Source organism: Podarcis bocagei (genome assembly GCF_964188305.1).
Source record: "Podarcis bocagei genome assembly, chromosome: 3".
NCBI lineage: Eukaryota > Metazoa > Chordata > Lepidosauria > Squamata > Lacertidae > Podarcis > Podarcis bocagei.
In genome coordinates this window covers 8,474,917-8,498,113 of record NC_138127.1, presented here as the reverse complement: position 1 = coordinate 8,498,113, position 23,197 = coordinate 8,474,917, and the positions used below count along the sequence as shown (strand labels likewise).

At 41.8% G+C, this 23,197-nt stretch overlaps 1 protein-coding gene across 1 annotated transcript in view; it reads right to left on the bottom strand.

The window, feature by feature from the left end:
• The window catches only part of CSMD1 (CUB and Sushi multiple domains 1), a 998,673-nt gene that overhangs the window by 189,415 nt on the left and 786,061 nt on the right, over nt 1–23,197 (bottom strand). The window contains exons 22-23 of the mRNA XM_081189289.1: nt 14,500–14,669; nt 9,144–9,300 (exon numbers count right to left, since the gene is read on the bottom strand). Of these exons, the coding sequence (XP_081045415.1) occupies nt 9,144–9,300; nt 14,500–14,669 (327 nt within the window). The remainder of the gene's footprint in view (nt 1–9,143; nt 9,301–14,499; nt 14,670–23,197) is intronic.

Genomic DNA, 23,197 nt, shown 5'->3' with positions numbered 1-23,197 from the left:
TTAATTACTGAAGAAATAAGGCACAGCCATAAACATATGTCATTGGCACATTAAATTTATGGCGCTATTTCCACATGGAAATTACAAATAGCAATGTATTATGTATTTTCCCCCTTATTTTTTGAAGTATTTGTATTCTGTTGTACTGTGAAAATGCACCTCAAGTTGAAATCAATAAAACTTGGGGGAAATATATTTAGGTACTATAGAATACGAAAGCAACATACAAAGCATAGCACAACAGCACTTCTAATAAATATGAGCTGGGCCCCAAATGCCCCCTTAAATAAAAAGGTTTAAGTTGCTCACAAAGAGTTACATTATTGTGTGTATAGGTGTGGATCCATATCCATATCCATATCATATTATTATTATTATTAGTTTGGTTCTCCCCTCTAATTACTCACACTGCCTCAAAAAGTGTTTGGCAAAAGCCAAAACCAGCCAAACACAGCCCTGAAACACTACTTTTAAACTACCGCTTAGTCAAGTGAAGGAGATTTTTTAAATATAAATACTACATATCTGACCAAGGGTGCATTACCTGTTTTGTTTTGTTTGTAAGAACCTATTTAACTCTTTCCCTTAAACATTTTACTTTTAGACCATTAAGATTTGTGGTAGGCTGACATATCTAACACCACTACATTTTTAAAAGGCTCCAAAATTAAGCATCAGTTTTCAAGCACTGGGAGAGTTGTTGTTGTTTTTAAAAAAGCAGCATGATCATATCATCTGTGCCAAATCAGAAACTCAGTTGTAGCCAGATGACAAAGAAGAAAGTTTCAGAAATTGTTTCAAATGCAGCACAGCACAGCAGAACAGAGTTGCTGCTGTAAAAGTAAAGTTAAAGGTGCAGATGTACGCCTGGATCATTCTGTGTGCTTCTTTGGGCTGCAGCCACACAGATAAGTGAAAATAAGCGAACATTTCTGATTACGTGATCTGCGATTCAAATGACTGCAATGCAAACTTGCTGGGGATTCTCAGCAACAGATGTCAATCATACAGACATGAAAACATGATGAATCTGTTTATTTGCAACCAGGTGCCTTGATGGGTAGGTAATAAGTAGCCTCAGAAAAACCCATCGACATATTAGAAGGCAAGTCAGCTCTGAGTGTTATTTGTCAAGACTGCACACTGTTTACTGTAACAAACGCTGTATACAGAAAAGAAACATTTCCTTCCAATGTATAAGCAGTGATACATTGCGTGTCAAAAACATTATACTTAACCACTTGTCAAATTTGTTAGTGGCAAAATATCATCACTTATCAACACAACTAGGTTTAAAAAGCTTCAAGTCAAATGGATTGCCCACAAGGCTGAATCTGAACTTGCAGGCTTGCATGTCCCTGCAATTTCACCTTGCCACAGAAAAAGAATAATAATAAGATGAAATGATGCATTTACCTTTCAGAAAAGAGGTGACCCCTAACAATGCACTTCCACTCCTTAGGGAAGAGATGTGAGGAGAAATGCATTTTAAATCCAAAAAATTTTGAACCAGAAGTTTGACTGCTGTTACTAACTGGGGACCACTTACCAGTACTTAGCCAGGAAGATGTTCCCCTATGTCTCCTCCCCAGCGGACACCAGTTAGAAAATGTGGGAGGGGGAAAACTAAGGCTGGAAACACATGCAATAAAAAGATAATTCAAAATACTGTGCAGCCCTGTTAGAGCTGTAGCATGTTAACAATCTGAATATTGATATGGAAGTCTTGGCCATTTCCCACTCACTGACTTCCTGGTCATTGCCTTCTCCTCCTTTGACTGGGAAACAGAGTACTGCAGATAGGCACTCTGAAGTGGGGAAGAGATTGTGACATGGGGCTGTGAGTCATTTTGTTGTGCAGCTGGAAGAGGAGATCGTGAAAGCAGTAGTGGACTCAGGTAGGCAGGTAGGTAGGTAGGGGAGTGGGCGACAGGCACATGTTTAGTTTTCAGGGCAGCTGAGAGCGTATTCATGGCACTGTAGACTCTCATTTGCCTCCAGCTTAAGACATGTTCATTGTCACCCCTGCTTTAAAAAATATCCTGTAGGCCACAAGAGGACAAAGTCAGCAAGGAGAGCAAGCAACACTACATCTACCTGGATTTATCCAGCCAGTTCCCAGTTAATTCCAATCATGTACCCATCCACTGCTTTAGATATTGTTGTAAATAAATGTGGCAAAATAGCCAGCAGACCTTCAGTTAGCTTCTGCCCATTTGGTCCTGTGGAGGACCCAGGCATAGCATTTCACTGACCCCAGTGCTGCCAGCTACTGCTTCTATGCTCCAAAGGAATGGGCGAATATGCCAATTTTCATTTCTCCCAATTTCTAATTCTTTACGTCATAAGTTCAGTTCTTTGCACTTCCAAATCACTTTTCTCTTTTTTGGAATCCTCATGAAAATTCATTAGCATTTTAGTTCAAATTTATCCTAATTTTGTATGCAATTGTGATGAATATAACCATTTTTTGTAAAGGCAATTTCCCCCTAACAGAATGCACTTGTGTATTTTAGGAATACATGCGCTGTCTGCACAATTTAACCCATTATATATTACTTGACTGCACTGAAAAATGCAGAAAACATTCAAAGGTTGGCTATATTTCTGCTCTCTTATTGTTTCAGAAAATGAGAATTAGGTAGGTCTGCCATTACCGTAAATTGTGCACTGAATCAAATTTCTCTCCCAACCCAAATGCTTGCTGCAACTACTCATTGTCTTTCTTTACCCTGCACAGGAAGTTTCAAGTTCTTTCCCTCACTTTTTCTCACTCACATGAGAGCTTATCCAAATACTTAAACCCAGTGCTTTTTGTGACTGTACTCACTGATAAAGAGTACTGGCACCTTTTCATTTTAAACTTTTCTGCTTCTTTACTTTTGTTCAGCTGAACTCTGGAAGCACCAAACACTATTTTAATTCAGCTGGAAGTCTAGACTGTCCAAAATAAAATTTACAATCTGATTTTCTGTTGTCAGTTGCTGTAGAATCTTGAGCACAGAAAGGCTAGTTTTGTTCACAGTGAAAGCTAAGCTGTTTTTCTTTCAACAGATCAGAATACACAATGGCTTTCTGGCAAAGGAGGACACAGAACCCCCCCCCCCCGCCCAATTGCATCTCTTCCCATCTTCCAGAAGGAAAGGCAATCACCTTAAAAAAGCAGCCGCTTTTGTGATGCTGGGGTGAGGGCTGGAGATCCCAAGAGTATTACTTGACAGGAAGTAAGGACCAAACATGACAGATTACTCCTTTCCCTGTTGAGCCCCATATATCTCAGGGGCTAACCAAGAATGACTAGAGTGTGCTGTGAAGATGGTGGAAAGTAACTGACGGAACGTCTCAGAGTGCACTGGGTCTGCTTCCATTCCTTACCACTGAGTTTCCTTTCATGCCATATTGTTATCACTTTAAGTCTGGAAAAGGTAATTCTAGCGACAGAACTCTAGATGATGTATTTTAGGTATCAACCGTCATATGGAAGGAACTAAAGTGAGCAATTGTTCAGTGTTCTCAAGTCATGCTGAATAACAGCAAGGGAACATTCCAAGTGAGGTAAAATTATGCCTTTTCTTTCACAGAATGGGTGTTTCTGTTGTGTCCTGTTATCACACTGTTCAATCTCTTCCTTTAAGGGTATCTTGCTCTATATAAATGCCAATGAGCTGTATTGTCAAATGACAATATACCTTTTGAGGGTTATAAACAAGAAAAACCAGAGTTCAGGTAGAGGGCCCATAAAGTAAATATACATGAACACCAACTGCAGAATAATATTCTTTATCCCCTTTCTGTGTCATAACCTGTCCAGTGAATCACAGAGAATGAACTGTCTATTCTAATAGTAATTCCTCAGCCTATACGAGGGCATTTACAAGCAAAAAAGCATTTTAAGGTTTCTGTCAGTTTATTTTAAACTCTAATCTGATCAAACTTTTTACCTGGGGTGAAGTGTTATGCAGTCTGACTGCAAAGAACATAACAACTTTAAGTCTCTCTGGCATTAGAATTACACTTCCCTTCCCTCCCTCCCTCTCTCTCTCTCTCTCGCTCTCTCTCTCTCTCTCTCTCTCACACACACACACACACACATACACGTTTCAGTAAACAAGGCCTACAACTTTTCAACATTACATGTCATTCTACCATTCCCCCCACTACTTGTTTGATTGACTGCACAGCATTCTAAATTTGTGCAGATACTATGCATATAGATCAGGATCCCAGCTTCAGAATGTTGACTACCATGCAAGGAAAGTTTGTAGATGGGTCCATCAAGGATGTGATGACATGAACAGGGGCAGTAAAGCACAGCAGTGCTCTTCATTTCGCACAGAGTTAATCACGGAAGGTAGTACTGATTGATTAGGCTTCTATATCTCTGGCTACTTTTACTTGCCTTAACAGGACATCACATTAGCACAGGGAAGCAGGATACACACTCCTGTCCCTGCTCCCGGGATCAGCTGAAGTTGTAACCATTTCAAAATTCCTGACATTTCTGAATGAGATTAAGGAAAATCTAAGCACGTCAAAGTGCAAGTAGATAAATAGGTACTGCTACAGTGGGAAGGTAAACGGTGTTTCCGTGCGCTGCTCTGGTTCACCAGAAGTGGCTTAGTCATGCTGGCCACATGACCCGGAAGCTGTACGCCAGCTCCCTCGGCCAATAAAGCGAGATGAGCGCCGCAACCCCAGAGTTGGCCACAACTGGATCTAATGGTCAGGGGTCCCTTTACCTTTAAGCTCTTTTCAGGCAACCAATCCAAGGTGTCTGAACATATGTGTGCAGAAAGGAAAGCAGGACCAACAACAAAAGATCTCCCTCCAACCACCCATGTGTATGCAATAGCCTGGGTGAAGAGGCCAGTTATGCAAAAGAAGAAGCTAGACAAACTCATTGGGAGAACGATGCATATTCTTACACTCCACCCCAATCTCTGAGCGGTGCATGATTCTAGGGGTTCCAGGCACACTTATTCAGGGTCAATGTTTCCTTTTGGAAATGAGGCACAGTGGAGACTGCAGTATCTTTATGATGTATAGATTATTTACACATATATACAACCTGAGTCTATGATGGAAGGGCTCCCCGCTTTAACACTCCAAGAGGGTATTGCTTGCCCCACAGCTGCAGCCCTCCATTCAAACACCAGCATTGTGCTTTCTGACTCTCTTTCTATCTCACTACTTACTCCTACATTATATCATTCCTAGCCCTAAGCTTCTCTAATCTTTTCCTTTATCTTTAGAGCGAAGGGTGACCCACACCTTTGCCTTCTCACACAGTTCCCTTTGATGCTTTGTGTTCTTCTTGATGGCCCATCCCTAGGCTAGTTTTACACAGCATGGCTTAATTAGCCTTTAACACATGCTGATTCCATAGGTTTAGCATTGTCTAGCACATAATCCAGCACACACGTACTGGTTTAACACACATCAGCCTAATACACAGGATCTAGCTATCACTACACACAGGAGACCAGCCTAGCTTAGCTAGCTTTTGACACTCCAAGCCTTAATTGAATTGTCACACCTACTGGAACTAATAATTTAGGATGTCTAGCACCCACAAACTTGTAACAATATAGTGGATCTCTTAATACAGGCTACTGAATGTTCCTAGGTTAGGGGTGGCGTACCCACCACAAACTTTCCCCTTTCTCCCATTACTCTAAATCGATTGAAAAAGCTCTGTCGATGCAAATTAGTGGTACATTTTTGTTCTGTGTAAACCTTCTTGCCATGTAATTTCTGATATATTTATAGTTTTGAAGTCCAGAAAAGAAATAGAGGTAATCAAAGGGTTTAGTGAAGCAGGTGTTGTTTTACATTCATGTTGAAATTGTATCTTAAGGATATGATGATACAAATGCTTCTGATGGCATTTGTAGGGATATGCTCATTAAAGTTCCAGTGACTCTGATCTGAGTCCAAAGGTTTAGCATCAGAATTAACATGCCCAAATAAATTATGCAAGATCTCAAATGTACTGAAGCCAATGGCAGTATTTCTTAACAAGGAAAGTAGTAAAGAAATTTATGAAACTGTGGGGAGTATATTTAAGGGGTCTTTGTTTTTTGTCCCCCACCCCCCCAAAAAGCAGTTTTGAAAATAACATAAAGTACTCTTTTTTGCAGTCCTGATCTTCTATCAATAGCCTTAAGGCAAACATCTGGCTGCTTCCTAAGGACCCAGGCATGATTTATGGCACCTACTGTTATTTATTTGACTGTTTGGTTGCCTTTGTAAATTTATTAGCCACGGATGAAAATACAATGTTTCCTTATGGTGGTTTACAACAAAAGTATATGTTGCAAGAGCATCCATGTTTTGAACATAACTACTGCATGTGCAGGCAGGCCATTTCTTCCATGAAAACCACAACTGTGTTTGTATTTAATAAATGGGTCTCCGTGCGTCTGGCTATTTTCACTGGATAGGAGAATTCATGTACACCAACCACCATTATATCAAATAATTAAAGGAGATGGGTTGTTTTTAGACACAACTTGGAATAAGAGTTTTACACTTCCATGAAAAATGGAATCTCTATTCTTCATCATCATCTGATTATGATTATTATGATGATTGTTATTATTATATTTGTGCAGTGCATGTATTCTTCAGAGGTGCAAGATTAGGGCAAAGAATAGAGGGTTATGTTCCAGGTCAGACGACACTGAAAAAAAGCAAACAGCTCAGGATGGTCCTCTGAAGGGGGAAAAAGAAAGATGTGAAAGCACGGAGATGTATTTCAGCTCTCTTGTCAACATGCAACAATGGTAAACATAAATCACAGCTTACAATGGATTTATTTCCAGGTTCTGCACTGTGCGCGTGCACATATTGTGCCAGCTGTGGGCCAAATGAATTTATATGTTCTATTATTTTGATTTTATTCTCTTCTCGCATACTTGGTGCCTCTTTGTCTTCATGCCTGCCACCTGGCACATCAGCCCATTCTCATTTTGTTCTGAATGTCATTTTTAAGGTTAAGGGGTAAGCAGCCAGGCAGCAGAGAATATTAGCACCTTACACGGCAATGACAAAATCTTCCTGCTGGTTTGAGAACTTTAAAGCCAAGCCCAACTGTGGGGATGCCTGAGGCTATATCATATTCTCTCCACAGTAACTACAGGTGTCACGGCAAGGCAAGTTTTAATTGGGTGAAAACATCTAGGGTTTTGTTTTAGAAATGCAATTGCAGAAGCAACATAGGCTTTACTTGTTTTGATCCAAAGAAATAATGGCCCAAAGACTTTCCCTTTACCAATCCATGGTTCCCCTTTCTGGCTTGCACACTGAAACTTTTTGTCTCTTGAAAATAAGAATGAAAGTGAAACAATAAAAGAACTAAATATGAATTATGATTTTGTATAGGTTTTTTTTAAAAAAAACACACGCACAACAAAAACACAATACCAATTCACAGGGATTCTAAGAGTGACGAAACTGAAGCACCTTTTATGCAACTATAAATTCATGATAGAAATGTTCATACTTTCATGAAATGCCTTGAATTATGTTGATTTCAGTTCATTCCCCGCCCCCCAGTTGATTACATGGTTGGTGTTTTATTTTGGTGTTTTTTCCATTTTATATGACTCTTACATTTTGTAGACAGAACTTAAGATACCATAAAAGACTAATCCTTTTTTATGCACACAATTATTTACTATTACTCTATTATTTATTAAATATCATACTGCCCTTCATCCAAAGATACAAGGGTGGTCAACAAAAGGGGGGGAAGCATTTGGATTGCAATCTATGTATTTTCTTCCTCATTAAATGGTTTAATGTTTTATGTGATAACTTGTGATAATTTTGTGGTGGGAAAAGTATACTTGGAAGGATGCTTTGTGTGATTCTTTTTTCATTCTTTGTGTATGTTTTCGGTATTTATTTAATTACTGTGTAAGTTGCCTTGAGAGCTTCAGCTACAAGGGGATACATAAATAAAGCTGTAATAAAAAAAATCCAATAATATATATATGTGTGTGTGTGTGTGTGTGTGTGTGTGTGTACAATCATACCTTGGAAGTCTAACAGAAGTCCATTCGACTTCTGAAATGTTCAGCGTCCAAAGCGCTGTTTCCAATTGGCTGCAGGAAGCTCCTGCAGCCAATCAGAAGCTGTGGAAGCCTCGTCAGATGTTCGGCATCTGAAAAAAACATTTGAAAACCAGAACTCTCTCTTCCGGTTTTTGATCGTTCGGGAGCAGGAAAGTTCGACTCCCAAGGCATTTGGGAGCCGAGGTACAACTGTACTTCCAAAACCACCCGGACAGTTCAACTTCAGTACACATCCAGTCTAAGACAACATGATTATCAGAACTGTTTGAAAAAGGAGCAGTTATACCTCTCTCCTCTCAGAGAGGCATAAACTATACTCCAGGATATTCCGGCTATTCCTATACTAGTTAGTAAGCTGAATTTCAGTGCCCGCTTGGAAAGCTATCAGGAAGCAAAACAAAGTATGAAAGGTGATCTCAATTGTAAATGTGATGAAAAAATGTCTGATTGCATTTCAGTGTTTTTGAACTTGTGTTTTAAGCAAGCTGTTTGGGGGAAGGTCAGGCTAAAAATGAAATTCAGATCTGGAAGGGTCTCTTTAACAAACAAAAAACTCCACCAATACTGGCAAGTTTGGCTTTTCAGGTTAATTTTATCATCATAACCTTCCTTCTCTAGATAGAGTAAAAGGTTGCTTCTTTGAATCTTGATCTGTCTATAGTTTCCTGCAAATTAGTGCTCAGATTAGCAACATACGGGAGCCACAAGCTCCACGAACGCCTCAATGGTGGAACTATCATCACTTGAACATCCAACTGGGAATGTGCAAGCCGTAAGAAGCCACTGATATACTCAACCCAGGTCCATTATTGATCCCAGTCTCTTTTTTATTTACGCCTACTGCTGTGTTCACAAAATAATACACTGAAGTTGAAAACACTGCATTTAAGAAGTATGTCTAAAATTCTCTCCTTTCCAAGAGAGAAAGGAATTAAAATCCAATCTCATAACCACAGTAGGTAGTAAGAAGTAATTCTTAGGGCTTTGTGTTACATCATGTTAGCTAAGTAAAATGCTTACTTCCTCCCACCCTACAAAAACCCTGTTTCCATGAATGCTACTTACTTGTATATGTGAGCTGAAATCCTTGATCTGTATCTGATCCGTTAGAATTAAACTCTATCCATAAGTGGTTAGATGTGCTATTGAGAATGAGCCCTATCAATTCGTTTTTTGTAAAGGACCCCAACAGACGCGATGAGCTGTCTTTTCCATCATAAACCTGTTAAAAATAAAACCAATGTTTAGTTTTTACATAAAAAAATTAAGCTCAATACAGTTATATATTTATTTGTTTCAATCTATTTCAGAACTCCACCTAGCAGAAGTTGCATTCTTTTTTTCTTTTTCTGTTTGCAATTAATTATTATGCAATTAAACCATCCAAACTTCCAATAAGAAGATAGGAAATAACACAGCTTTCTTCTGCCTGTAATACCCTGGCTATGCAGCTCATATGAAGAAGGAAAAAAGCTGCACACAGTAATATACTACTAGTCTGTCAGTCATTTTTTTAAAGGTTTTTGAAGCTCACATTGAATAAAATTAATATTTATTCACGGCTCAATCCCTTAGCATTTTGTCACCTCGTGTCTGCTTCCCCCTCTATAATCCACTTAATAAAGGCTGAAAAGGTTTGTGGCATTTTACTCAAGGTGCCTCTTTTGAAAACACGGATGTGGGGGCAAAAGTAACCTCTACCCCTCTGTTCCCTCCTGACTAAATGTATTAAAAAGCAGGATTGAAGAAGTGAAGCTAGTCTGTCACCTTTTATTTCAGATTCTGGGCCTGAGGTGATTTTCGTCTTCAAATCGTTTTTAATAAAAAAGAAATATAACATTTGATACCACTTCAGAGGGAGGTGAGCTCCTGTTTTCAAACAAAGGATGCACGGGTTTATCTTCAGTTCACAATATTGCACGGGAAACTCAAATTCACTTTTAATACTGTTGATTTTTGACATGCTTTTATAATGGCTCAAACCACACAGGAATTTTTTTTTTTTTTAAGAATAATAAAAGGTTCTTGGAACAAACAAGAACCTGAATAAAAGCACCAAGTTCACATTGACCTGGATGTTTCAATAATGAAACATTTCCAACATAACCACCCCAAATTTTCCATTTCTCAAAAGCCCCAGCATTCTGCACAAACCAGTGAAGGTCAGAAAGCAAGGCTCTTAGTTCCTGTCCTTTCATGCTTTAAACTGACAAATTCTAAATTTAACGGCAACGCCATAAAGGGCTGCACTGGGCCTGACTGCAGCTAGTAGAACTACTTGGTCTAAACACATAGAAATTAAACGGTATTATGCAATAGAGCAGTGATGACCAAACTTGGACCTCCAGCTGTTTTGGGACTACAATTCCCATCATCCCTGACCACTGGTCCTGTTAGCTAGGGATGATGGGAGTTGTAGTCCCAAAACAGCTGGAGGGCCAAGTTTGGCCATCACTGCAATAGAGAAACCTCAAGCATTAGGGATACTGTTGTTTCACCACAGATAACGCAAAGTTCTGCATAGGGCACAGGCCTCTTTATAGCTTCGGGGCTTTAATGAAAACCATAGCTTTATTTGGGGCTGCCGCTTGTGCAATAAACCTACATGGAAGCAGGGCGAAATTCACATAGGGAAGTAATGGGGACCTAATGGGTTATTTGTTTCCTTCCTCCCCAGACCCAATTATTATAATATAGAGGATGCATGGGTAAATCTTAATTTACTTCCATTGTAACCTTCTCATGCCCCCCCCCCCAGCTGGAACTCACCAGAACTCAGTTCTGGCACATCTCAGGTGGGAGCCACTGCTATTATAAAAGAACAAGGATGAGTTCCAACACCTCTTCTCCTAGAGAAATAGCACCGACCTTCCTCTTATGTTTAGAAGCACACTGAAGTCTGTATAACCTTGATTTTCTTTTATCTTTTTCCTTTGGTTTCCTTTGTTTTGAAAGCAAACGCCACCAACCGGTTTAGCATAGTTTATTGTGAAGGCCCAGGCAGAAACTTTCCTTGACTTATGAAGACTCAACCTACCTAAAGTTACAAAAGTAATTTTGCCTTTGTAGCTTGACCCGAAGTTCAGCTACTTCAGATCTGAATTTGTCCAGCTTTAACTTCCGGCTTTTCCTTTTTTAAAAAATTCTAACGTGTTCTGCTAGATTAAAGAAACAGCACCCAATATTTCATCCCCATGTGCTTCTGTATCTTGACTACATCACCTCTTAACACAATCTTTCCTGATAAAAACACAAACTGTGATACACCCTTTTTCAGAATACTCAACGTTTTTTTTAAAAAACATACATAATATCCTATAGGGTTGCCATACGTCCGGGTTTTCCCAGACATGTCCTGGTTTGGAGGAGAAGCATGCCCACCCAGGTGGATTTTCTATTTTTAAATGAAATGTTTAGGGTTTGGGGGGAATTTATTATTGATTGATTGATTGATTGATTGATTGACTGATTGATTTTTAGGGGCACACACATGCTGCCAAAGGGGGAGAGAGGCAAGCACTCTTCAGAGTCATCCACTGCGCACCTTGATGCGCTGCGGCTATGCCCTGGAAGCAGAAGTGCCGCAGCAGGGTCTGTAGTGCCACCACTGCCGTCACCCCTTTCCATGGCCCACTCCTGGCTGTGCTATTTTGTCAGGACCCTGTTTGTGTGAGGCTCCCACTTGCCAGAGCTGCCTCTCCCTTTCAGGCCTTCTGCCTCCAAGTGGCCACTAGCAAGGTTGTATCTAGGATCAGGCCAGGGCAGGGAGGCTTGTTGCGCCACTGCTTCTCTCGTCCTGCCTGGGCCTTCCCCAGCAGCAGTGGCACTAGCCCCCAATGGCTGTTCAAGCCGCGTCAGAGGGGACATGGGCATAGCTGTCATCATTTTCCTTTTTTAAGGGAAATTCCCTTATTCCGAATAGGATTCCTCGCAAGAAAAGGGAAAAGTTGACAGCTGTGGACAAGGGTGGCCACGGCTGCATCGGGGGGGGGGGGCGGCTGCACGGCCTCTCTGGTCCTACCTGCACCTTCAACGCAGCTTGAGTAGCAGCTGAAGGGGACGACAAGCCTACCTGCCCTGGCATGATCTTGGATACGACCTTGCCGGAGGCCACTTGGAGGCTGAAGGTCTGAAAGGGAGAGGCGGAGCCTGTTCAGTGGCCTGGAGTCACCCCCTCTGGAGTCACAAGCGGGAGCCTCCTTGTGAAAGATAAGGGGGGGAGGAGCGGGGAGTAGGCAGGTGAGGAAGGGGTTTGCGGCAGGGAGGGGGCGAGCGACAGGGATGCGGGATGGTGGGGGGGGTGTCCTGACAGGGGGCGTGTCTGGGTTTGTGCCCTTCAGAATATGGCAACCCTATCCTAGAAGCAGTAGGATATATAATATGCCTATATGATATCCTAAAATTAAAAAGCTTCCCTGTAATCCTCATAAAACAAATGCATTAATTTCAATATCTGTACAGGTTGACACTTCTGTGCATTTTAAGTTAACTGCACTTAAAGCCTTTGGGCATATTCCCCATTATATGAAAAGAAGGAGATATTAACTGGAATGCAGTTTAGCAACTGGCTACCCTGCCATTGGGCCGTGTGCGGCGCTGTGGGTTAAACCACAGAGCCTAGGACTTGCCAATCAGAAGGTTGGCGGTTCGAATCCCTGTGACGGGGTGAGCTCCCATTGCTCGGTCCCTGCTCCTGCCATCCTAGCAGTTCGAAAGCACGCAGTGCAAGTACTGTATTTTTCGCACCATAGGACACACTTTTTCCCTACTAAAAAGCAAGGAAAAATGTGTGTGCGTCCTATGGAGCGAATGCAGGGGGGAGGCAGGCAGGAAAAGCCCTCAAGAGCCGCACACAAGCTCCGTGCGCTCTTGCGAGTTTTTCTCCAGGAGGGAGAAGGGACTGACTGGCCGCATCAGTCCCTTCTCCCTCCTGGGGGAAAAGCCCCCAAGAGCGGCACCCTCTTTAAAGGCTGTGCGGCTCCTGCAGGCTTTTCTACGAGGTGGGGGAATCCCCCCACCTCCCAGAAAAGCCAGGAGAAGCCGCGCAGCCCCTTTAAAGAGCGCACGGCTTCTGCGGGAGGTGGGGGAAGCTGCAGCGGATTCCCTCCTCCCGAGCTCCCTTTGAAGCGGCAATGTGGGAGGGGAGCAGCTTACACTCGTGTAAGCAGCTCCTCTCCCACTTTCCTGCTTCAAAGCAACTACGGAGGAGGGAAGGAAGGGGACCATGGATCCTCCACTGCTTGCGGCTGCAGCAGATTCCCTCCTCCTGGGCTCCCTTTGAAGCAGCAATGTGGGAGGGGAGCAGCTTACACTCATGTAAGCAGTTCCTCTCCCACTTTCCTGCTTCAAAGTGGAGGGAATCCACTGCAGTTGCGAGCAGAGGATCCATGGCTCCGCTTCCTTCCCTCGAAGCAGGGTGCGGGGGTGCAGGAGTGAAAGAGGGCAGGAAATAGATGCCGGGCAGGAAGACACAACCACACTTTGACCACTGAAAGTCCACCCCAGCCTCCCAAGATTTCCACTGAGACGGCCAGGCTAATCTCGATGGCCATAAGTCAGGCTCAGCATTATTAACTGGACTTAGATAAGCCATGGTTCCCCTTCCTACCCTCCTCTGAGGCTCAGTTTAAAGCAGCAAAGCGGACAGGAGCCGCCCGCTTTGCTCCTTTAAATAGTTTAGTGCAACATTTGATTCAGAGTATTTTTTTCCGTATTTTCCTCCTCTAAAAACTTGGTGCACCCTATGGTCAGGTGCGCCCTATGGAGCGAAAAGTACGGCAGATAAATAGGTACCGCTCCAACGGGAAGGTAAATGGCATTTCCGTGCACTGCTCTGGTTCAGCAGAAGCGGCTTAGTCATGCTGGCCACATGACCCAGAAGCTGTACCCCGGCTTCCTCGGCAAATAAAATGAGATGAGTGCCACAACCCCAGAGTTGGTCACGACTGGACCTAATGGTCAGGGGTCCCTTTACCTTTACCCTACCATTCCTCTAGGCCTCAAATTCATGATACCCAAACAAACTGACCACTGGAGCTTTGGAGAAGAGCAGGAAGCCTTTGTTTCTCAAGCACAGCAAGGCAAATATCAAGTGTCTATGGAGGTAGCTGCTCACTTGCACACCAGATAAGATTACTTATCACTGTAAGACCAAGTTGCTTAAAAAATGATGGTGGGTAAGGCAAAGTCACAGCAGCCACTATTCCTTTGACTGAATGCCCCAACTAGCATCAAGACTGGCTGTGAGCTTAAGTCCTGACACACATGGAAAATGATTCTCTCTCTGTCTGTCTATAGCCATCCATGCATCTCTCTCTCACACACATTTAAACTACTTCTCAAATGTTATAGATCAAATAATTAATGCACCCAAACAGGACTGAGTGTTTTTCTGTTCTTTTGTGTGCACATTTATATATACCTTAACAGTGTCGCCTTCATGCAGCTGAAAGGTTCTGGCTCTCAAGTGGATCCCTTTCCCAGGCTCAGTTTCAATTTTATAAATGCATTCATGGTTGTTGTCATAGTTAGATGGAAAATTTGGGGACAGCAGTGTTCCTTCATTCCCAGACACACTTGCTCCACATTCAGCTAAACAAAACAGACACATTAAAAAAAAGGACATCGGTTAGCATTCAAAAAAATTGTGGTTATTTTCCAAAAAACAAGGTCCCGCTGCTAATAACTAGGAAATATGCTGCTTCTTTATGCTTTTATCTAAGATTTAGGACAAGAGGATGGTAGCTATTTGTGCCTGTTTGCCAGCTCATGCAATGAGACTTTTCCCCTTCCTCGTCTGATCCCTACAGCACCAGTCACTTATACAATGTTGTATTCAACCATTATGTACTTGTATGTTTCAATGACTTGGTTTTTCAGAATTTCATAGCCTTTAGACAAAGATTTATTTAATCGTTCTATCGAGATGCATTATTTTTTTCCAGTTCTCTTTGGTTGTATTTTCGTTTCTCATTGTACTGTAAAGTTTAGCGCTGCGTTCACATTTACCCGTAGAAGCCTTCGGGGAATTCTGCACACAAAGGTAAAACCAATGTACACTCATGCAACTGACCCTTTGCATCCCCAGAGCATGCTGGACTAGATCTAATTGCAAACAAAAGGTGAAAGTGACTTGCCTCTGCTAAGCTCCCAAGGAAGTGCCTAATGGCAAACAAGAGCGAACTGACTTAAACATCCCAGGAGAAATCTTAAAAGCAAACTTGAGATAATGGTCTGCGTATTAGCAGCGTAAACCCACTTATATTGCTTCCATGGAATGTGCTTAGGGTACCAGATGATTTGAGCCAGCCAGCCAACCTTACTTGCCAACATTGTTATACTTCCAAAATGATTTTCTCACTTGCAGCATCTGATTGTACAACCTATGCAAGGGTGCTTAAAATAAGTTTTCATATTCGTTTTGACAAAAGAAAAGGTAAAAAGCTAGATGTGTTTTTATTTTAGAGCATCATGGACAGAGCCATCTTATTTTTTTGTATTTTAAAGTTAGTTCTAAATGTGGTTTATTACATTTTACTATTTTTAATGAGTTCATTTTTCTTTCTTTGTCTCTTATAGTGATGTATTAAAAATGCTGTAAGCCGCCTTGAATCCCAACTTGAGAGAATGGCAGAACAGAAATACAAACACTAAATAAATAAATAAATACATAAATAAATACCCCACTGATTTTCAATGGTTACTGTGTAAGGGTTTAGGATGTAGTGAAAGTGCCTGGCACTGCTCTGATATACCAATTTTTGGTAACATTACTTGGCTGGTGAAATGAAGACTTCAAAGGGAGGCTGCATTTCATTCTTGCATTGTTTCAGAAAGGCGGAATGAGGCAAGTTCACCTTTAATTGAATTCCCCCCCCCCCAATCCCTAGTCCTAATAGCTCCTAGTTTGCCTTTGGAAAGCTCCATTGTGTTAATTATAATTGTTAAATGTACATTGAAATGGAAAATAACTCTGTAATATGTGTGTGTATATATATTGTGAAGCATGGAATGGAAATTTCCATTGAAGCTTAAAGTAGAGCTGAGAAGAGAACCTAACAGTTAACAGTTAAGCAGAACTGTATCTTTGTGACTAAGTCACAAGGGTGTTTAAAAATGAAAAGGATGCAACTGCAAGTCTATGCATATGCTAATCAGTAGGTCTCCATATTTGGTGAGGTGACTTTTTGTTCTGAAGCCATTACAGAGAATGGAAGTGCTAATTTCTCTTCTCTGGGAAAACAGCCTCAGGGTAAATGGAGTCTGTTTGGAAAAGAGGCAGAGCTTTGATTGTTAGTTCTGGGTGGAAGATATTCATAATCTAACATATTTTGCCTATCCTGGGATCACCATAAAATCTATCTGAATGTAACTTTATTTGGTTCAAGTTGCTTTGGAGTAAAGTTATTTAATAAAGCTTTGGTACCCTATTTTTGAACTGGATAATTTTTTATTTCAAAGTCTTGTTTTCATTCATCCCATTTGCTTCCATATGTGCAATATTAATAACCTTCATACACTTGTTACAGGTCTGAAAACAGGGCATTCTGGGGCAGGGCACAGGTAGGATAGAGAGGGACATGTAACAACTGGATCCCCTGATCCTCTGTTCCCAAGAGAGGCCTCAAGATCAGGCTCACTAATTATGTCATATTGGAGATGGCATAGTTAATTTCCCCATCACTGAATCCAGTGGGGCAAGATATCTTTTTAAAGAACCACAGAAAAGGAGCAACATATATGTGGTTATAAAGTTATTGCTTCGTTACTTTGTTTCACGTTTTTAACATTAATCATTCACCTACTGAATAAAACCTCAAAAAGACTATGAATGACAGCCCTTGTTGTCCAGGCGGGCACGTTATGTGACCCATAAAAGCAGCAAAATAACCAGACCGTACAACGGTGATGGGATAAAATCAGGCCAATTCTTTATTGACAGCAGCAGGCAGGGCAAGGGTGGGCATGGTATTGGGTCCCAGGATCAGTTCACCATTCCACAAACTGCATGTTTATGAAATGGATCAGCTGGGTTTGGATCACTCCAAACTTATACCATGGGAGTCAGCCAGTGTTGAAACTTGCCGTGGTGCAAGCCAAGCAAGCCAGGTCTCACTGGGGAACCAGGGTGCAGATTCCAACGAGATACCAAACCCACCTTTGGGTTTGCCGTGGTCAATCCTCCCAATGGGCCCCTTATAGGGGCCTCCCTATACTATGTTGATCCTGCCCAATGCCATTTCTGCCACCATACAAAACAACGTCCGTCTGCCTCACAAAGGAAGGCCATAATTTCACTGAGGGAAAGGCGAAAAACTCCAAAACACTGCCAATCAGGTTAAAAGAAAAAGAAAAATCATTTCTATCCCTGTCAACCAGCGACCTCAAAATTGCTTAGTGAAGGCTCTAACTTGAGGGTGGGCAGGCGGGAAGCTGTCAAAGCAAAATGGCTCCGAGCTCCAGTATTTTGCTGAAGTCTATGGGCTATAGTGCCGCCAGGCAAAGGCGTCCTGTGCTTATAGGGCACAGAATGGGGCTTCTTTTTTAAAAAGGGGGGGAAGGTCTCATCAACACTCATGAGCTTATGTGTCTAAAGTCACAATCCAACAAAGCGTGTTCTCCTTCATAGGGAGCACGTGTTGCGGTGGCGTCTGAACAGCCCCCCCCCCATTGCTAGCGGGTTAGTATGGATGACCATCCGCAGTGATTGGGCAGTTGGTTTACTGGGCAAATTTTGGTGTTGCCATTTAGGGGGACAGACCAAAGGTTATAAAATCAAGCCATGCAGCACTGACTGGGCTCTTTTGCTGCGTGCATCGGATCACCCGCCCACCCTCCCTAATCTAGGGCTATTGCGTTGACCTTGCTATGCCTGTCATGGGGTCGTCTGCTTTTGGGGCAGGGACCTGGTAGGAATTTTGTCCATCTAGCTGATTGGCTGGTGCCATTTGGTTTTTGCCTACTGCGTAGCAAATCGTCACAACTTGTAAGGTTGTGGTTAGGCATTGGTTAAAAAATTGGTTGGTGGAGGGGTAAGTGCCTGCCCCTCCAATGCTGTTGCGGAAAGGGAATTCCGTTAAAGGAATCCAGGGGCTTTCCATTCTTTCGTTCGTACCCTTGAATGGGGCTTAGGGCCGCGCAAGCCCCCGGGAGCATGCGGGGGGGGGGATGAGGGTCTGGTGCCCGGCTCCATGCTCTCCCCAATATTGTTTTCCCTTACTGGCTTTTACTGGAATCCGGAAGTCAGTTCTGTCCCTGGGCATGGGGACAGATAGTCATAACCAACCTAAGCAACCACTCACATTTATGTATTTTAATAAAACTGTGGCCAAAATTATGCCAAAAACCTTAAACAAAAATTATGTGTGAATTGTGAATTATTTAGGGGTGGCTTGGGGGACCTCGACACGCAATTAATATTTTGTCAGCTTACTGTCCCAATGAGAATAGTATGTTAGTACTGATCTTCATTAAGCAATTATGGCCAAATAATCCTTTTGATGGTAAATAGTACTGCTGCAGTCAAAACCACAGTTACAAGTTATATCAATTATAAGTTATATCAATTACAAGTTATATCAGTTATGTCAAACCAGTCATAGAGGGGAGCAGCTGTTCCTGGCCCAAAAGGGACAAGAGGAAAATTTACAGAAGGTCTTGAAAAGGGAATGTAAACAGACTACAAATATATGAAACCAGCAGGGAACTTGCCCTGTAGTCTAAAACTGCATGCTAATTTATTTTTTTAAGTAAAAATAATGAAAGGCTGAAAGCATTCAACAGGACAAAGACACCTCCACCTTTAGAAATACTCCACAGAGACCACAGAGGGGGTCTGCTAATGTGTTTGAAATGATTCTGCCGTCTTAGATAATATTTAAGCAAGAGGGGGAAGAAAGATACCAGCATGCTATTTCTTAGTCAGGTTGAAAAGAGATCCACTTCATTCTTGTCAGACAGAGAATGCATGTTGCTTTTGAACTGATTTGGAGTTGCTGTTTTTTTTTAAAGAGGTAGTGATTAATAAAAATTTAAACCAAAAGAGGGCTCTATTGTGAATGAATTGGTCTAGGCTAGAAGTATAATATTGGAGTAAAATCATTATTCATACTTCAAAATTCATCTCACAGACATGGCTTATCCCAAGGGCTAGCTACATGTTTGTTTTTAATAGCTGAACCCGAGAAATCTGAAGCACCTTAGCAAATGCCAGCCTTAAGCAATCCAGATATTCACCTGGTTTAACAAAACCATTTAAATGAACCTAGACCTGCATATAATTGCATAAGCCAGAAATTAAGAGCTAGACTTCAATTAAAGTAAAGTAGTGACTGTTTGTAATGGTTTCTTGCTTTTTTTTTACCATCTTAAGACGATTGTGTAGCAGGTGATTAATAAATTAATTATAATAAAAATAATAAACTCTCAGGGACGCGGGTGGTGCTGTGGGTAAAACCTCAGTGCCTAGGACTTGCCGATTGTATGGTCGGCGGTTCGAATCCCCGCAGCGGGGTGAGCTCCCGTCTTTCGGTTCCAGCTCCTGCCCACCTAGCAGTTCGAAAGCAGCCCTAAGTGCAAGTAGATAAATAGGTACCGCTTTATAGCGGGAAGGTAAACGGCGTTTCCGTGTGCTGCACTGGTGCTGGCTCGCCAGAGCAGCTTCGTCACGCTGGCCACGTGACCCGGAAGTGTCTCTGGACAGTGCTGGCCCCGGCCTCTTAAGTGAGATGGGCGCACAACCCTAGAGTCGGACACAACTGGCCCGTACGGGCAGGGGTACCTTTACCTAGTAAACTCTCAGGTCTCTCCCACCTGTATCTTCATGCTACTTCATAATATTTTATTGTACTCACTGTGAAAATGTAGTATGAAATACGGACACCACATGTCACATGTGAAATATGCCCCTTGTGTCTGTGCTTTTTCATGCAGTTTTTAAATAAATACAATGGGAAATAAGGGGGAAGGCAATTACTTATTTAAAAATGCTCACATTCATTTCAAAGTAGTAAGCAGGGTGGGGGAATAACATCTTAAGTGCAATTGTCAGATGTACTTGGATATCATGTCCTATACAGGTGGCCCTAAAGCAAGAAATTTTGATCTCAAATGCAAGCATTAATTCACATCTCTGAACTGGGAGTTTATCAGGTCAGAAATGGTGGACAATTGGGGCTACATTTTGATTTATTTCTAAACAGTGGCTTCTAATATATTAGCAGCCTCGGCCTCCCTGACATTTTAAATATGCTCCAGCACCTGAATTAGAACATTCTATTTTGTCTGGGATGCTGAACTGAATTGAAGCTTAGAGAACCATAACTAAGTCATCCGTTGGCTTCTAGTACATTAATAACTAACTTGTCTTACAAAGAGGTGAAGAAAATTCTGGAATATGCAGCTGTCTTCCTCAATGCCTAATTCCGGATGCAATAAAGCTACTAAAATAAGTCTGCCAACTGATCATTCAACAGCCCTGGCAAACAAAATATGCATGCAAAGCAACACTTACACTCCACATGCATTAAACTTATCACCCATGATGCAAAAGAAAAGAAAACAGGATCCTCCTCATACTCTAGGTACCATTGGCACCTTTTAGCTAGGAAAAATCCCACCCTTTGGTAACTGAACCTGTAAGATAAGCAAGCAATTATAATTGGGTGGGTCAGTTCATAGAATCATTCACAGACAGCTCACATGACACCCATTTGATTTTTGTGTCCACCTCCCCCAAGAAATATGCAGTATTCATAGGTATCTGCTCAGTTCATTCAATGTAAGTGCAAATTTCAAATATAAGTTAATTCATCCAGTTTAACCATCATAAATGTTGGTCCTCTCCAACCAAGTTTTTCCTTCCTTTTGTTAAAGTTTAGGATATTTCAACTTATGCTTGCAGAGTGCAGGAATGAGTTTCAAAGGAAAATGTAATAATACTTTTCAGGGGGGGGAGATATGATTCTATTTGAAAAGTGTTCAAAAGGGGTTAAGGGATACATATTCTTCCTCAGCAGTCTGCATAAATAAATAGTATTCCTATTTAACTTTCTATTGTGCTTCACCTGCACCTAAATTTAGCTAAGTGATAACGCAGTCGGCGTATGAACAGCCACTTGCTTTCAGCAAGTGGAATACAAAATCAATTAAATTATTAAATTAGATAATTTTGAAACCATTTCTGCAAAGAAGTAGATCCATCATTGTCTTGAGATGTGGTGCATAAAGGGCTGCAAAGCACTTTAAAAAGTCAAACAGAACACTGGTCAGAGAATTCATATTCCAAATTAAGAACAGCTGATTTATATCAGGAATTCAAATTAAATGAGTTCTGTCAAGGGAGAACTGCACCTTTGTAATGCTTCTTTCATATGCCTGACATTTGGAACAAAGCCTTTTGTACAGCTTCAACAGACCTTTTCATTATCTTTTTTAATAAAATAGCCCACAAATAAACATTTGCATAGGGATGCATAACAATTCATCCAATAATTTTTTAGGACTGAGCAATATTAATTTAATAGGGCTAAACAAAATTAATTTCCTATGTAGTGTCCCACAAGCAAAAAAGTGCAAGCAGGAACCAAAAACAAAAAAGGGGGAGGGAGGGACTCTGGTAATTATTCTAAGGAAGCATGGATTCCATCTGATTCTGTGAAAACAACATAGGTGACAAACAACTGAACTCCAGAGGCACCTGCACACGTGTCTTTCAAGATTGGCTTTTATCTTGCCATTATATTAAATTTGCACACATTGTGAAAATGGCCTTCTGCCTAGAAGTCAAGGACAGGGTTGAGGTACTGTGCGTTCAGATGTCCCATATCAAATGTAGCCTACAGGCTACAACCATGCAATCAACTGTGCTCGGTGTGGTCATCAAAGGGCACAACTAACGCAGTGGCAATGAGCACTCACACTTTACATTGTGGGTGCCCTTTGCGGGATCGCGCACGGTGCTACAGTTTCCAGGGAACTTAATGGCAAACAGGGGCTGGCCTGCCTCTCAATGTTATTATTTGGAGGTTCATGCCCAGACCCAGTAGTCAAGTTTCATTGCTGGGAGGTGGGGCCAGTCCCATTTATATATAGTGGGTGGAGCCGACAGTAGCCGACAGTTGGCTCAGGAGATTCACCCACCCTACCCTCCCTTTTGCTTCCTGATTAGCGGGCGCGGCTATGGTCATTGACTGGTTGCTGTTGAAGGACCAGGAAGAAATTTTCCTGCATTTGCAGGTTTTGTCTTCCCCGTAGCAATTCATCACAAATTGACCGGGACCGGGATGAAATGTTCCTGCATTGGCAGGTTTTGTCTTCCCCATAGCAATTCATCACAAATTTGGCAGTTTATGGCCTTGGGTAGAATCCTTTAGTCTTTTCTTCCCTATAATGGAGGGGTCCCCTCTTAAAAGGGGTTATATAATGGGTGTCACTGGCCATACACTGAAAACTACCCTGTCAGTGAACTACCCTGCATGCGGGGGTATGGGCTTGGCTGCCTGCATACACCTACGTCTCGCAGTGCACCACCATATCCCATTTACCCCGACGAGCCCCAGTTCCCCCCGGATGGGGGGCTGGGAGGGATACACACCCAAGGCCTAAGTCAAGGGCTTCCAACATTCGGAAGTTTAATAAAGTTGTGGCCTAATTTTAATTCCATAACACGTTGTCAGAGTCTTTATTCCTTTCTTGTGATCCCTGGGGGCTGGGGCTGTCGCAGCCTGGTCACACAAATATCAGAGGTGAGGCCAGAAGTACAATCTGGTCCTGCTTGTAACCATGAATCCCCTAAATGTGAGCAACACATTAATAGAGCTTAGATGTTTGAAGGATCTAATCTTCAACCACACACCCCCATGCCTATACCACCAACATAGCACTTTCAGCATTGCATTGCAGTAGGTATGATTTTCTTTAATTGCCCTAGAGCTTAATAATATCTTGATAAACACGAGTTATTAATATTTTTAATAATGCAAAACAATTGAAGCAATCTCTTCAACGATTGCTCAGAAATAAGGAGCTAATATGAAAAGAAGTTCAGAATAAGTTTCCTGTCTTTAAACTATTTTTTTAAGAACAAATTAAATTGCAAAACAAGGCCGTGAAGAAAAAAA